We start from the raw sequence: 16,480 nt of genomic DNA on the forward strand, positions 1-16,480 counted from the left end.
CTAGACACAATTATCATACAATCCCACAGGCTCACCAATACCACAACCATCATTGTCGTCGTCACTGTCATCATGACAATCACCAAACAGTGAATCATGACCACAAGAGGAGCAAAAGATGCTACCATGACCACAATCAGGCCGCGAACTCAACTCAACCCCAGCCTAGAACGTCGCATTCGAGACCTCAGCCAAAACATGGCAATCGTGGCAAGAAGTATGCTACGTCCGATGAGAAAGATCAGGATCATACTTCGCCTCAACAAAACACGAGATGGATTTGGGGACCTCCTTTGCCTGGGTTCGTCCTGGCTCGGCCGATGCATGCCCCAAAGTACAAGCGCGGTTGATGGGATATGTTTCTAGCAGAAGAGTAGACCCACAATTTTTGTTTTACTGTTTCATGCTTGCTCTCACTTTGTTTTGTGGCTTGTCAAATAGATCTGGATGAAAGTATGATTCTTGCGGAAGGAGCCCCATCCTCGCTGGCAAGTAGATAAAATAAGTCTTTAGTCTGAGCTTGCTTTCCACACAGTCGAAATTGCCTTTTATAGACGACTATGTTGAAGAAGCTCTGTATGGCATTTTACAACCATTTCAATGCTGCCTTCGGAGACGCAGGAGATACGATATACGGCGATCAGTAATATCCCATAATACGACGCTTATGTTTCTGATCATCTCCAGCAACTATCACTGTATATGAGCACTTTATATTGATTTTGGTGTGTTCCCTTCTTTTGCTAATTTTACGACTGGCTCTATCTCCTGCTAGTTTGGGGAGCTTCAGCTCTGGCAATCTCCTATCTTGAAGACCCGCAGATATGGAAGCAGTCCGGCCTCGCTTGCAATGCGACACAAATCTGGCCGCAATCTAACTGATCGTACGAAATCAACAGCAATATCTTGAATCGAAACCAAACGAATGCCAACCCATCGAATGGAACTAAGCCAATTGGCGTACCTAGTATGACATCACACCCAGCTGGCCTGGCTTTTACCCATTGATTGAGTTCGCAGCCAGTCGAGATGAGAAAGGGGCCTACTATCTCGCATTATTCATCTTGTACGGGGTGGAAGCTACGTCACCCATGATCAAGAAGTTTGGGATTCAGGCCCCGCCTTATATGCTTTACATATTGAGGGGCGGATGCTTATCATTTCAGGTAACATCTCACTGAAAGTTCAATGTGTGTTTCCCTTGAAAAGCTCAATTTCTGGACCTCTGTATGTACATGATCTCGAACCGCATTCTGGATGGACATCCCACGACCTCTTTGGACATGTTGAGCTAGCACTCAGCTAATAGAAAAGGGTTCGCTTCCTTCACACATCGTGATCACACTAATAGTAAACGCATCGCACACCTCTGCTTAATCGGCAGGCCGGCTTCAATCTCTTGATTCATGATATCATACAACGCCGGCGTCAACTCATTTGCATTTAACGTGTTGAATCCAAGAGACTTGTAGAAACCTTCATTCCATGGGATCTTTTGAAACGTGGTAAGAGTAATGGATGTACAGCCACAAGAGACTGCCCATTGTCTCGCCGCTTCCATCAGCCGCCGACCAATTCCCTTGCCCTGATAATCCGAATGAACGGAAACCTCACAGATATAGAGGTCTTGGTCGGTGTAAATGCCATTCAGAAATCCCACTGGTACGTCATTAGAATCGACAGCTACCCATGAAGCACCAGCCTCGATTAGTTCGAGATGCTTTTCTGTAGATTGAACATCTCCGTTGGCAATCCATGCAAGATCTGGGAATTGTCTGAATGCTTGCGCTGCTGAGCGCTCCACGGCTGGTAGACCTGGGGCATCCTTTGGCTCTGTTGGTCGAACTGTGATGACTGTAGCAGTAGACATGCTGTTTATACACAAGCAGTGTTGTTTTGTATCCAGCGGAGACAAGAACTCCGATGCTTCTTCAGAAAAAGGCACTCGAACGTTAACACGCGTTCAACCAACGGCTGCATGGAACTCGAACAGTTTGCATACGTACAGGAAGACCTCGGACTTTGATTAATTGAACATATATTATATGAAGATGGGGAATTATTTTGGTGATCACACAATGGGACGTTGGGGGATGTCAGCGTATTTGTAACCCTGGGTCCTGGAATCCCATTGGATACTGTGGCAATCACCACTTAGTAAGCAGTTTTCGGGGACCGTAAATGGACAAGATGAGAAGCTAAAGTCCAACAGAGAGGAAGATACAAGGGATGATAAAGGGCCGGTCGCAACAGAAAGCTTTGTTGCCTATTGTGGATATCCCTTAATCCAGATTCCAAGTCATACTTACCAAGGTATAAGTGCTCTATTCACTGTTGTGTCAACATCGAACGGAGATATTCTGCAACTGAAGAGCCCTAGAGTAGAAAAACGGTGTAAGTGAATGTCAACATTACCAAGAAGTTGACTCTAGAACATTGCTAGCTCAACGGCTATAGCACCCTGAAGCCTGTTTGACCGGTTTTTCAGTATGCGGAGTTTATAGAGATGATTCGTATCAAATCAAATTCTTTTTTCTTCCCCCTTCTCTCCATGCATCTAGTTTCTTGAACGACCTGTCATTCGGCCATAAGTTAATTGATTAATGTACCTAGGGGTGTTGTCGGCGTCTTCTCAATGATCTTGCAAGTGGCTAATGTCACCGGTTCTCAACCAGTGATTATCTACTAAGCAATCAAAGAGCCAATGCCGGAGAAGATAAACGCTCTAGGACTCGAAGCCTCTACTAATCTTGTCCTTCTTATGCGCACCGCCTGCTGGTGGACTACAGAGTCTGATGATAAGATTATTGATTCATTTGTCGATAGCTTCTGGAATAAGGTCATTGTACATAGGCTTTCGTATACTAGAGACTCCTGCGTGGTCTCACACCTCCACCCGCTAAGAGGAGGTGTGGGTGGAGGGTCCGGAGGGTCACCCGCGGGTATGTGCTAGGTCTAGGCTAGAGATTTCTCTCAATATTCGTGGATTCTCTTACCCCTCCTATATTATTTAAACAGAAAAGGGAGACATTATCTTCGACGAAAAGTTCCGCGGCAAAGTCTATCTCGAAGGGGTACTTTTAGGGTTAAGCTCTAAGACCGGCTCCTATAAGCTTAGGTGTAACTTCCTAGCGGGAACGGTTAACCGCGGCCGGCAGAGATCGATTAACAAGTAGGATAAAGCCAATCTCATGCGGCAGATATGGGAGGCTGCCATCGGCCAACATGAAGCGTCTATGCTTCCTATCTACGTTAACATCCTGCGAAACTTCCCGTGGGTGCCAGATGTCGAGGCTACCGGCCATGATACCAAGACTGACATATATTTTCGACCAGATGAGAATCTGCGTTGTTGTATCCGAGACCTGATTAGATGCAACAGTGCGGAGAATAAATGATGGTGTAGACTCACGAAGGAAGCCTGGAACTTTTACGTAATGTAGCAATGGAATGCGGATGGTGACTGCGGTACTCGCGCTATAAAGATTTTCCGTGAGAAGAGTTCCAGGTAGGGTGAGATAGAGCACGCTTTACTGTGGGTTGCCAACTTTCTCTCCCTTTCACTGCTGCTATTAGAAGCCCAGTATATTAGGGATCGAGCTTTGTTCTGATTTCCTGCGCTCCTCGCACACTGTAATCCATAGACGCACATGACTCTTCTGGCATCTCCACAAATTGCCCGACCACTGCAAGATTGGCCATGCTCTCCGATATTATGCCTGGGCGATCACTGTAGTTTAGAGATAGCAAAGGTGCTGTTAATCTTGGCATCAGCCGCGGGATGGTGATTGAATCTTTGAAAATGGGGTGTTCCAAAGGGACGTCCAGGTGTTGTAGCAATTCAATCATGATCTCTCTCCTAGAACAGCGGAGCATCGGCTTTCTGACGAAGTTTCCTTCACGCTCAGGGAACGAGCCATAGGCCCACAAAACCTGTACATCGTTGGTCTGATGCGGAAAAAAAGGCTGATGTGGGATATATAGACAGAGGAACCAATTGCTATGCCGAAGTGAGATCAAAGACGATGAACCCCCTTGCTATGCGTCAACACCTTGAGCAGGCTGGAAAATCCGATATCTTTGATTGTGATTGTGAAAGATTCCAACCTGGAGTCACTGATGCGGGTGCAAAAGTTGTATGGATCGCTGAGATTCGGGCTTACTCCCAGCCAGAGCGACCAATTCTCAATCGAGCTTGTCCTCTACGTCCAGCAATTCTAATGAAGGTGGTATTGAATTGGTACCTCCCGTGGATCCGGACATGACTGATCCAGGCGACATGATAATGATGTCGCGAGGGCTGACGCTGACAATACTCTTGGATCCGTTCTTTATGAATTTCGATCCCGAAACCGCACCATTGTCTTGGCCTGGGTCCACGGTCATGTCAGTGAATTTGCTATTGAATCGAAAATCCACCCCTTGATCATGGAGGAAGCGGGGCATCGGCCCAATGATGTCTTCAGATGGACAGTATCGGCAGCGCTCGAGCATGGCGAAGGTGGTTAGAGATTGGAATTCACGAAAGTACCCGCGAAGGCATCGACGGAACTCCACAGCACTATGCCAAGGACAGAAGCTGAAGCTTTCGCCCCAGTCAAATACTAGCAAAACCATCAAGCGAAGTCGGCCTGAAGAGCATACATAGAAGAAAGCTTTTTTTCAAAAAAACGCCTAATTTCCCTCCTACTCAGGCTCTTCTCAGGCTTCATCATGAAAACCACCAACTGTGCCCGAACTTTTAAGCCGACGCTGAACCTGCTGTTATCTATCATCTCCAGGTCATGGCCACCTTGGATGAAAAGGCATGTAGGAGCTAGACCTGTTTTGGCTTTTTCAATATTATCCATGACATTCTTCCGTGAATCTGTCATCGAAGGCACTGAGGTAAAGATTTCTTCGATGCAGGTATCGCTCAAACTTGGCATGCATGCAGCTCGATGGTCATATCCGCTCTCTGGATCACCCACGACAGCAAGGCCATCTCCAGAGTCTCTGCGGGACTCTACAAGGTGAATACAGGCGGCAGGAATATTTGAATCCCGGATCAAATGAATTGCTGATGCCGACGCCGCAATGCTACTTCCGAGTAGCCAGGCATTGAAGCTGCTATTATGTGCCGGGTCTCGCAGATTAGGCTGGGTAGTTTTCTGTTCGCAAGCATTCGGAAGAGTTTTATTAATCGGTAAAGTGCCACTTGGGCATGGTGTGTGATGCATAGTCGCCAGAGTCGTTACGTTAAGATGCTGTTGACGTCATTGGCCATCAGAGCAACTACTGACCGCCTCCCGTTAGTATGGAGAGAGTCTCTACCTACAGCCAAATTATTTTCCGAATAAATAACTATGGCATCATTCTACTTCTATCAGGCAGTGATATTGCCAGCGATCTTATACGGGTGCTCGGTATGGTGCCCTCTAAACAGCGATCATGAACAACGGATATCACGATCGGCACCAGTCCCTCAGGCCTCTCTTGTTGTCAATTCTTCTCTCTATTCCGATTGGATCTCTAAAACGTGTCGTATAATAGTGTTGGCTTCGCCACACAATCCCTAATAGTCGCAGCGGTAAAAATTTTAAGGCCATGCCCAGTTCCTCCTGAACAGAGAAACGAAACGGCAGCCTGTTTGTGGTTCTAAAAAGTGAACGTTCCCATCTCCATTTTTGTGAGTCAAAGTTTGAGGAGACTGGAGGTCGCTTTGGTTTGGAATATTAACAACGTATATGTTATTTGCGATTTGAGTTTGGGTAATTGATTGCACAAACGGCAATGACTGCTGCATGGCCTCGATTCTTGAGGTGGCGTGGCTGACTTCTTCGTGATGTACTTCGAACGCTATCACTTTTTTTTGCCGAGGACCCGATGTGAGACAAATGCCACTGAAGGCAAAACGATGTAACACGCGTTAACTGTTATCGTAATCTACCACTGATCTGATCACTCCAAAACACCATAACGTAATTCCCACCATGCGCTAAAAAGCGTTTGTACTGCCACAATTAGATGCGCACTCCTTTTCCATATATATATGGTGTAACAACAGAACAATTTATTCATCCACCGATCGATCCATACTCCAGAGAAAACTTTGCCATTTCAGTCCCCGTAGCTTAAGCTGCAGCCGGTGAACCTATGACCACAGGATGTTGAGTCTCGCAAGTCCCTTCTTCCGTGTCGTTTCAGGCTCGAGGTTGTCTTGGCTGAGGTAGAATTGCATCAAGCCGACAATCGGAATGTTCGCCAAACCGAGGATGCGTGTTTTCTTCCAGCCTTTATAGCCAAAGTATAGAGCGAGAAAGATTGGAACGTTGATGTACGACGAAATGAATGATTTGGTATTCCAGTGGCCATGGATAAATGTGCTGAAACCCCCTGTGAGAATTAAAACGAGGATCAGCACAAGCGAAGCCCAGGTCAAGTAAGGTTGAAAAGGGGCAGCCCACGGAAGCTCTCTGTGGCGGTCAATCCCCTGCTTCTTGCAACCGTAGTAGAATCGGAGGTATACGACACAGATAATTCCCCAGTCCACCAAAGTCGAGATCGCCACAAGGGCCTGCAACCAGCCAAAGACTGTGTTTGCTGACTTGGAGACGACCATATACCCCAAGCACATAAAGACCCCGAAGAAGCTGATGGCCACATAAGGCACACTGAATCGGTTCAGCCACGCGAAGACCGCAGGAGCATGTCCCTGGATTGCCATGCCAAAGAGGATTCGGGAGCCGTAAAGGATGAATGAATTTCCAGCTGACCAGGCCGAAGTGAGTATAGCGGCATTAATAATCGAGGGTGCATCGTGTATCCCTGCCCGACGAGCGGCAATAACGAACGGGGATTGGGAGGCTGTGCCGGTTACATGAAGGAGGTTTGGGTCATTAGAAGGAATAACCAAACCAGTCATGAATATAGACAGGACATAGAAGACAAAGACGCGGACCAAGATGCGCTTTGTTGCCTTAGGGATGGCGTGCCTTGGATATCTCGTCTCAGCTCCAGCAACGGTTATATTTTGAGCTCCTGCGTATGCAAACACTGCATTGTTCAGAGTTGACCAGAAACCGAGAAATCGACCCAATGTACCCTTGATACCAAGATACTGAACGAAGGGCCCTGGGTCTTTCCAGTATCTGAATCCAATCGACTGGCCACTTGGTCCTCCACCACACGTAATCACAAGGGCCATAATATTTAGCCCAATGATTAGTAAGATTTTCAGCATTGCAAATGCAAACTCAAGCTCTCCGTAGATTCTGATGAACAATAGTGCAGTGACGAGTATCAGCATGCCGAAAACAGTGATCCATATTGCGCTGCTGACAGCAATCCAAAATTCAACTAAGATCGACGCTGCCACGATCTCAGCAGGGATAGTCACCAAGTATGAGAATACTTGATTCCATCCATTAGCGAACGACATGGCAGGGTCGAAGAAAAGTTCTGCATATCGGACAAGACCTCCACTAAGAGGCACTAGAGTGCCCATCTCTCCAGTAGTGAGAACAACACTGCAGACAACAAGCCCAATAATAGTATACCCAAGGAAGGCACCTAGGGGTCCTCCCATTGCGAGTGCTTGGCCAGAGTTGAGGAATAGACCTGAGCCGACTGTGCCGGCCAAACCAATCATCTGAATGTGCCGCTGGTGAAGGCCCTGCTTCAAAGTATATCTTTCGTTGAATCTTTGCGCAATATCATCCGTTTCATTATCAAGTACTGGAGAGACGGCTTCTTCTGTAAGAGGAATATCTGAGCCTATTTGAGACGACATGGTTGTAGATATTGCCGAATGAAACAAGTTGACGGCGGCCAAGATGTCAGCTATGAGTCGACGGGAGGTGGCTTAAAACGGCCTTCTGCCCCTTCGCCATTCGATACGTCACATGTAGTGTTCTAGGCTTTGAGGGCTGCCAGATAAGTTAGTCACGGGATACGGAAGACGACAGAGAGGTTCGGGTCAAAACCTCAGAGCCAATGATTTGACTTGCCGCGTTAAGTGCCGCCGAACTGACCGCCCAGGTCCACACCAACCAACCATATTTTTACAACAATAGATCATATTTTTTGAGCGTCACATGATCATTAATCAGGTTAGACTGCAACTATGGAAGGCATCTAAATCATCTTTACGTTCAGGACTTTGGTCTACAAACTAAAATCTGACCAATTTTATTTGATTTTGTAAGCCCAAGTTATCCTAATACTGGCATTTTACCTACGCTGACCAACCTTACAGGCCTACCATGCCCAGCGGGCGCCCCAAGATCGGCCTGGATTCATACAAAGATCAGGTTATCGCGCTCGTGCTCCAGAAAAACCCAATTAGAGAAAATCATGACTTCGTCAACAAAGAGCGTGCAAAGGTTCTGGGCATTCTTCTTTATAATGAGATTGTCAACGGAGACCCTGAGTGGCGGAATATGCTAGGGAATGATTAGGAGGACAATTTGGTTGTTATCGACTTAGAAGATATGAAACGGTTTAAAACGGCCTCGGCCGCTAGGAGTAAGCTCTGGCAATCGAGGTCTAGGCGCGTGCTACCTTTCTAGTTGGAAAAATAACCTAGTACCTCTCTAGGATCGGTATTTATATATAATAAGAAATAAGCGGGTATAGAAGAATACGTTTCTAAATACCTTTTCGATCTGTATATATAGAGTTAACTAAAATCAGAAAGCCCGACTAAATCCCTTCTTTATAAATATTATGTACGTGCTTATTAAAGACCCGCCTCTCTACCTTTTAACGCGCTCTGTAAGGGTATATTGCTGATAGGGCTTAGGGCGTAGCCGTCGCGTCTAGTCCCTTCGACCCTTACCTATAAGAGGTTTCTTTTATATATAATTATTAGCTTCTGTCAGGCTATAAGGGCAAAGCTACCACGACGCAGATCGTGGCCCCTTAAGTCCGTGGGATCAACCTTAGTCCGGCTAGGTCAGTCGGTGCCGGACAAAGGAAGAAGGTCGAAGGTCGTAGGATAGGCTATAAGCAGATATAGCCTAAACGAAGGCAGAACATAATCCTTAGGATCAAAGGAAGAAGAACAGAAGAAAGATAAGGAAGGTAGTAATGACTTTAGAAAAGTCGAAATGACTTGATTCTGTTAACTAGGAAAAGAAGACGTATTAATAGGCTAGGATAGCCTGTATAAAGTTGAGTCTACGAGAACAGCTGCAGTGTCGCTTCGAGAAAAGTGCAGAGCCATGTGTCAAGGAAATCGTCCACAGCGATCGAGAATGGATCTTATATCCCGTTTACCAGATTCGTCAGGGGGGTCGCTGGTGTATGAATCGTGTAGTCTTGCTTGGTGATGCAGCTCACGCGGTAAGCCTCCTTTCATTCTATTATTCGTCTGATCTTACTCCTGACAGTATCTATAGATGCCCCCGATCTACTCCTCAGCATCCTACGCTCTTGATGATGCCATACTCTTCGCCCGTGTATTGGCATGCTATCGATTCGAGCCATTGTACAACGTGTTCGATACATATGAAGCACTTCGTCGCAATGCAGTTGATAGCGCGTTCGTGGAATCCAATAAAATTTGGAACCAAATGAAGGATCGGGGTTCCATGGAAGCACGGGTGAAAGAGTGGAAGATGGCATCTTATCTAAAGCACGACAACCACAAGCTGGACAAGACTTGGACTAACGACATGGCGATGATACCAATACCAACTCCAAAAGCTACTGAATCCCTGGTATCTATGCAGTCTTTCTTGCAGACGTCCGTGGAATGAATGGATTACATGGTTGATGTTTCATCATATAAGCACAACCAAAGGCATCTGATACTTGTGATATTTTGTACAGATTAGCTTTCAAGATGGCGAGAAGAAGCATTGTCAGAATTGTGGACTCAATACGAAGTATTAATCTAACCATCATTCGTCAAGTCGTCAAACTATTCCCATGACTGGCGCAATATTCAAAACCCTTGCCGATTTTCTGTATCCTAGGATAATTCACAGCATGTTTCAAATGTCCGAGTTTTGCTTCTTCTGAAAGTAAATCTGGATCCCCTGGCTACCTACTTTTGACTTTCTCTAAAATTACCCGTAATCGTCCAATTCCATCATCCCAGATCTTCTAGAGAGCTGCGTACCCATTCTCTCCCAATCATGCTCATCTTCCTCGAGGCAGCTTTCCTGAGTGGGGTAAAAACTCCTCTCGTGCGTCTCACTGCTGGCTTTGGTACAGCCCGATTCTTAGTTTCCGTGGACAGTAAGAATGTCACCCATGAAAAAGGTTTCGGCCACTACCAGAAGAAAAAGGGCAAATTCCAAAATCATCAGACCTCTTCTAGTCAATATTAATTGAGAAAAGTCCTACATCGCGTCCGATTCCCTCCATGCGGGCACCGCCGTGAAATGGAAATGGCCCGTAAAGGCGCATGCTCTGTCCCTCGGCCCTGAACAAGCAACGTTGCCCTTGCATGGAGGGTTTTTGCCATGCGTGGCCAGTGGTTCGGTGTGACCAGAGCGTTATGGCGATCTCTTCACTCAGTCTGCTCAATCTGATGCGGGAAATGTCATGAGCCTAAGGGCCGGAGCTGCCATAAAAATCATTGTACCAAGACCAGTCAAATACGTGATCTAACATCGCCCTTAAGATGTATGTTTAGCAGCTCTTCTATTCGCGATTTGAGCAATTGGACCCTGGAACTTGAAGCACTTGGGAACGATGACTCATCGTACTGGGCCTAGGCAGCGAGCAATCGATATCTGATAATGTGCAAGTCGGCTTTCTTAGAACTTTAGGACATCGTCTGATGCCAAATGGGTTTTTGAAGGAGACTTGATTTCAATTTTCTTTTCCAAGCTCTCGACTAGATTCATTTGTCTACATTTATATCTGGAATACTATGAGTTAAAGAATGTGACGCCCTCTCCCCATTAAAAACCCTAATGCTTCCCGCAGGGAAGCACTAGCATAGAGAGTGTCTAGGGAAGAAACGCGACTTTACTCTCCAGGACCGGGAACGGAAAGAAACCCATGAGAGCCGAAGCCATCGAGTAACCTTCAGCAAGCCACAGTGTGGAGCCCCAGTGGATTTACATCGCAATGTAAACTGTAGATGGAGAGAAAAGAGAAAAGAAAAAGGGGTGGCCGTGGTGGGCCAGACTTATTTATTGAGAATTTCCGCGCTAGAGCTGATTAGGCCTCGGCGCGGCAGTTCTTCCGGAGCGATCTCGCTTTCCACAAAAACTAGGACATCATTCTGGTTGTAAAAGCCCATGATGTATTTTCAATATAGGCTATCATAGTCCAATGAAGGATACAACCTCATCAGTATGAAATGATGCTCATTTCTCAAGCGCAGCTGTAAGAGCAGGACGGCGAGTGGGAACGCCCTCTTATAATTCGTTTCGACGGAACAGTCAAATTTTGACCAAGTGGCTTAGCTGTTCTTATACTTTTCTTGTGCGGCGTCGACTGATAAATAATATCTTTACACACGCCGTAAGTGAAGGCGGCAGCTTGTCGGCGAAGGCACATGGGCTGAACAGATGGGCGTGTATCTAAAGACAATCCACCGACCGATAGCATTTGAATTGGACTTGACAGTAGAATAACACGATACGGCGTGATCTGAAACCTAACACGTGGCGATTCCACATAGGGCATCATATGTCACACGATATGGCAACAGTAATGAGCCACCGCAATCTAGGAGTGAGTGGATGGAAGCTTATTGGCAGGAACTGAAGGGGTTCCTGGCTGACGATAATTGATTCTTCTCAATTGACTTAACATTCTTGTGATATGAACTCTTAACTACCGGGTCTCCTTTCTGAGCCTTGATATTCGCGAAACTGCTTCAGACAAAGTCGGGTAAAATGCGACTCATTCGGGAAACAGCGTTGGTGAGAAAGTCCCAGCGCAGAATTAATAATATCTCAGATAACGATGCAAATCTCCGTTTATTATACAATTGTAGGCCAAATCAACTAAATAGAAATGTTTGAGACTTGACCCAGTGCATGGCCAATCATGTGCGCGACATCCAAGTCCATAAAGCGACGAGGCGGGAACCCCAATGGAGATAGTTGACAACCCGAAACGCAGAGCTATCAACGTTAAACTCAAGGAGGTAAAATTATTGAACGGAGTGGTGTCAGTATCTAATTTTTAAAAGCCGGCTTAAGTGTGATCAGAATAAGACCAGGTTTTTCCCAGTCTGTAAAGAGTAGACTTTCCAGGACAAGGAGGTGCCAGAAGTCCAAAAAAGGTGCAAGAATTCCAGAGCTCTTGAAAAATTACCCAATCCAAGACTTTGCATATTTCTCATCCGGTCGTGTATGAATTCACGTTCACCGATGATGTCGGTCTCACAACCCGCGCTGAACACCGGCCATAGAATGAGGATGTTTGCAGAAGAAAACGACTCGATGTGTTGAATAGCGTAAATGATATGCCTGACATCATTTCTGACCTTGACGTGATCTTTTGGAAGTTGCTGGACATGGCGATGCAAGTGCAGTAAAGCGGAGTGTACAAAAGCAAGGTGAGTATAAAGTAGCTCTGTAGCAAGATGACCTTTACTGCATATTGTTGCATCGGAGACAGTAGCGTCCACCAGATCACCCAGCTTCGTCTCGAGTATCTCGGCTTGCGAAGCCGCGTCATATGACATTGTTTTGATAGGGGAGGATGAATCCTGATGATGTGCCAGAGATGACATTTGCACGAGAAGCGGAACCAGCTCCAAGGCAAAACCACAAATGTCATCAATCTGTCCAGGAGATTGGATTGAGACTGTATCCAATAGGCCGCTTTGAGCCGTGTGAAGTCCCGACAAGCTTGCCAAGACATCCATCGTTGCGAACCATTTCACCAAACACTTAGCATAGAGATCTTCTTTGAAGAAGTCTTTATTCTGCTCCACGAATATATTGAGTAGTCGCATGACCCCATTGAAATGGACACCCCACGTATGCATATTGCCATTGCAGACATCATTTGTACACAGCGCCATTGCCGTGGTAATGATTTCTGGTTTTAGCAGCTGGTCAGCATCCAAGAGTGCAAGACGCAAATTGGAAATAGCAAGATTCGTGAATTTTAAACAGGCAATTCTTGCCCTCTGGCTAGGTTCTTGTGGAACAAGACGACCGTGGTGGCTGCAGGCCGCAGCTAGCAGCCCATATAAAAGATGGGGTGTTTCTGAAGCGGCACTGATCATTGTTTGAAGAAATACAGGCGGAGCCGCTGGAAACAGCCTGAGGGCAGTCTCGGTGCAAAATATATGCATGAAAAATCGAGCTTCTTTTGATGACAACTGTGGGGAGAAGTAAAGAAGCGGCTGGTGGACCAGATTGTCAGGTTGTATTATAGAACGTTTGATAGGGACAAGGCAGGCATTCCCGAATCGGGTGGCCTCGCTTCTGAGATATTCAGTATTTTTCTGATGATTTGGCCGGGAACTCTTTGCTGTCAAGCTAATAAAGCCCAACTCATATATGCAACCCTTGGGATACCGACCGCAGCGAGAACATGTGGGAATACGCAAGTCGCACTAGGGAATCAATACAACGGAAAGACATGGATACAGAAGCTAAACGATGCTTACCTTCACTTTTTTTCGGCGACATTCAGTACAACCATCACGTCTCCTCTGTGTTTGACGACTAGTTGAGACGGCCATCGTAGAGGGTCACAGATGACACGCGATCAAGAAGACAATTTGCCAAATGCTGTGAAGCAAACGCAATGACACTATGTTCAAGCGCACGGTATTCCATGAACATAAGGTAACTTGTTCGGATGCAGGACGCAAATGAATGGGTTATGACGCTACTCACACTACTGAAATTTAAATTTATGTGGATCTAGGCTCTAGTCCGAATTTAGATATGCTTCCGATGTGACCAATGATCGATCTGTGATCTTTTTGCGCCCCGCACACATCATCACCCCGCCTTGCTGTCGGCATGAGAAATACGATTATCTAAGCGCTAAAAGTGTCAGGCATTTTTGGTCGAATGGTTTCTTTTTAATACTTGGTTGCAATCGAAGTCTGTGCCAATTTGCCTCCACCTCTAGTACATCATAAAATTTGAGAACAGACAAACAGTGAATTTGTAATAAACTGACGTAAAATCTGACTTTATCATGCGTATGATAACATGTTCATCGGAGATTTGAGTCAAAGAGACCATAGAAACCATGCTGAGCATCCTCCACGATAAACGAAATTCTCACTCACAGTCGTCCCTCAAAGCCTTGGTGATAGCCTCCATACCAGCGACAAGCTCCTCCCTGGTTGGCCAGCCGAAGCCAAGACGGAAGTATGTATCAGGCATTCCAAACCAATGACCTGGTCCGACATACGTCTGATACTTCTTCAGCAGTCTTTCATAGAAAGCGACTGTGCCGCCAGCTGGTTCCTTCTTCATCTGAGGAAAGCACACCACTCCACCTGCTGGTTCAATCCACTCCAGAAGATCTTCCCTTTCAACCCAAGATTTAACCATATCAACTCTTGTTCCCATTTCTTCGTTCGTCACCGCCAGAATATTGCGCCTGTTCGACAATAGCTGTGTCGCAATCCACTCGTTGATCACGCTTCCACTAATACTGATTTGCTCTTTTGCAGCCAGTAAAACTTCCTGGAGCGTTTTGTTCTGTGTTGTGACCCATCCTAGTCGAATACCTGGCACACCAAAAGACTTGGACAGAGAGCTAACGCTGAGAACATGATCCCCAAGAGATGCTGCAATGGGAAGCTGTGTGCCATAGTGCACATCCCGGTACGTTTCGTCCACAAGTAGGAGACAATTCTTCCTTTTAGTAAGAGCGACAAGCTCGTCCAAAGCCTCTCTGGTAATGAGGGTACCAGTCGGATTGTGTGGACTAGTGATGGAGACCAGTTTAGTCTTAGGGGTGATGCAAGATTCAATGAAGGCCACGTTCGGCTGGAAGCCAGATCCAAACTCGAGGTCAACAAAGCTGATATCGCAACCAATGGCCCGCGGGGTCTCTAAATTGGTCGCATAGTTGGGTCGCACAACCACGATGTGATCGTGGGGTGTCAATTGCGAAGTCGCAATGATAAAAAGGGCTCCCGAGGCACCACCGGTGATGAGAACATCATTCTTGCTTAAGCCTGCGTCAGACGCAATAATTTCTCGGAGTCGAGAGTCACCTTGATGCTCGTTGTAAAGAAGGGTAAGATTCGGGATGCCCAATCCAAGGGATTCAAGTGACTGATCAGCGACAGAGCTTTCGGACAGATTGTACTTGATCTTGTCATAGCCATACTCTTCTGGAGATTCAATCTCAATAGGCATTCGTTCGTATTTCATTTTGCCGTGCAAGACTTTCGGGAAAGGGGACTTCGGAGGGCTTGATAGTTGGGTACTAATCCGGGTACTTGCTTAAAATATACCTACTCCAACCTAAGGCTTTAATCATTGGATAATATAAGCATGTCTTAGCCCGATAACCATTCCTGCAATCATTCGGCACGTCGCATGATGAACCAGTTTGAGACTAGCCGTTTGGAAAAAAAAATTTAATATGGTTGGATCGACAGAGGTCTACGCATCAACTTCGATTTGTAACAGATCTACGATCTGGAGCTTGCCTTGAGCGAGAGATTGGCACTCAAAGGTCGATTACCTTCATTGATTGAGTAACTTAGCTTTCAACCCAAGGAGAATCAGATCACTCCAATAGGTCAAGCATTTATTTCGTGCGAATCCTCGGTGCTCCACTCACGCTGTATGGTATGGTATGGTAAATTGGGTCTTTACAAGACAGAGAAGATCCATACGGCTCACGAGAGTGTCTTCCCAACGCAAGGCCAGCTCTTGTATTCTGCAAAGAGTAATTGCAAGAGGGTGCCTAATTCTAAGGAAATAAGTGCTTTATTCACTAATATTGCCTTGTATAACTACGTCTTCAGTATTATCGCCTGACTTATTGAGTCATCCGGATCGCTGCAGCAAGTCCATGAATGGTTCTTGGTGTAGTTTAAGGATAAAATCGAAGCGATTACTAACAATTCTGTTTCTAGTCATACATGTCAGACTTTGACGTTATTTTTAGTCGGCTGTAGGCACTGAGACAAAGAAGCGAGCAGTAAAGTCAAATGTAATTTGCTTCTGACTAGTTAGTGACCCCGGCTCAGATCAAACTTCGAAATAAGTAGAAGCCGTATGAGCCCAGATAACCAGATCTTCGCTCATACCAGAAGTGATATCATACTGAATTATATGTGCTGAAAGAGGAAATTTGATAAACATGACGAGTTCATTTGAATTATGTAAAGCTATAGACATATCTACAGCTACTGTCCTACGTATACTCGATCATCAGAAATAATGGAGGTTGAGGTTACAGGGACCATGAGTAGTCAAGAAGAGACGATAAATGATGCTACTCTTGAAATAGTATGAAGCCAAGGTTCAGCGCCATTACAACGACTTTGTGTTGTACCGGCCTCTGCTTATAGCTCGACGATCTACCACTGCCT

At 45.9% G+C, this 16,480-nt stretch overlaps 4 protein-coding genes across 4 annotated transcripts; 1 reads left to right on the forward strand and 3 right to left on the reverse strand.

Annotated features, from left to right (window-relative positions):
- Positions 1–1,339: 1,339 nt before the first annotated feature.
- On the reverse strand, positions 1,340–1,870 carry N7477_006767 (GNAT family N-acetyltransferase; the record flags this gene model as incomplete). The annotated part of the gene is made up of 1 exon (XM_056968430.1): positions 1,340–1,870. The coding sequence occupies one exon, from the start codon at positions 1,868–1,870 to the stop codon at positions 1,340–1,342; it is 531 nt and encodes a 176-aa protein (XP_056821226.1).
- Positions 1,871–6,133: 4,263 nt separating this feature from the next.
- Positions 6,134–7,771, reverse strand: N7477_006768 (putative amino acid permease; the record flags this gene model as incomplete). Its single annotated transcript, XM_056968431.1, has 1 exon — positions 6,134–7,771. The coding sequence occupies one exon, from the start codon at positions 7,769–7,771 to the stop codon at positions 6,134–6,136; it is 1,638 nt and encodes a 545-aa protein (XP_056821227.1).
- A 472-nt stretch (positions 7,772–8,243) lies between these two features.
- N7477_006769 (uncharacterized protein) lies at positions 8,244–8,438 on the forward strand (the record flags this gene model as incomplete). Its single annotated transcript, XM_056968432.1, has 1 exon — positions 8,244–8,438. The coding sequence occupies one exon, from the start codon at positions 8,244–8,246 to the stop codon at positions 8,436–8,438; it is 195 nt and encodes a 64-aa protein (XP_056821228.1).
- A 5,763-nt stretch (positions 8,439–14,201) lies between these two features.
- N7477_006770 (pyridoxal phosphate-dependent aminotransferase) lies at positions 14,202–15,308 on the reverse strand (the record flags this gene model as incomplete). The annotated part of the gene is made up of 1 exon (XM_056968433.1): positions 14,202–15,308. One exon carries the CDS (start codon positions 15,306–15,308, stop codon positions 14,202–14,204), a length of 1,107 nt encoding a protein of 368 aa, XP_056821229.1.
- Between the last annotated feature and the right edge of the window lie 1,172 nt (positions 15,309–16,480).

The sequence above is a fragment of the Penicillium maclennaniae genome (genome assembly GCF_028827695.1).
Source record: "Penicillium maclennaniae strain IBT 15551 chromosome Unknown utg000006l:1.0-2513246.0:1.0-2515036.0, whole genome shotgun sequence".
Classification (NCBI taxonomy): domain Eukaryota; kingdom Fungi; phylum Ascomycota; class Eurotiomycetes; order Eurotiales; family Aspergillaceae; genus Penicillium; species Penicillium maclennaniae.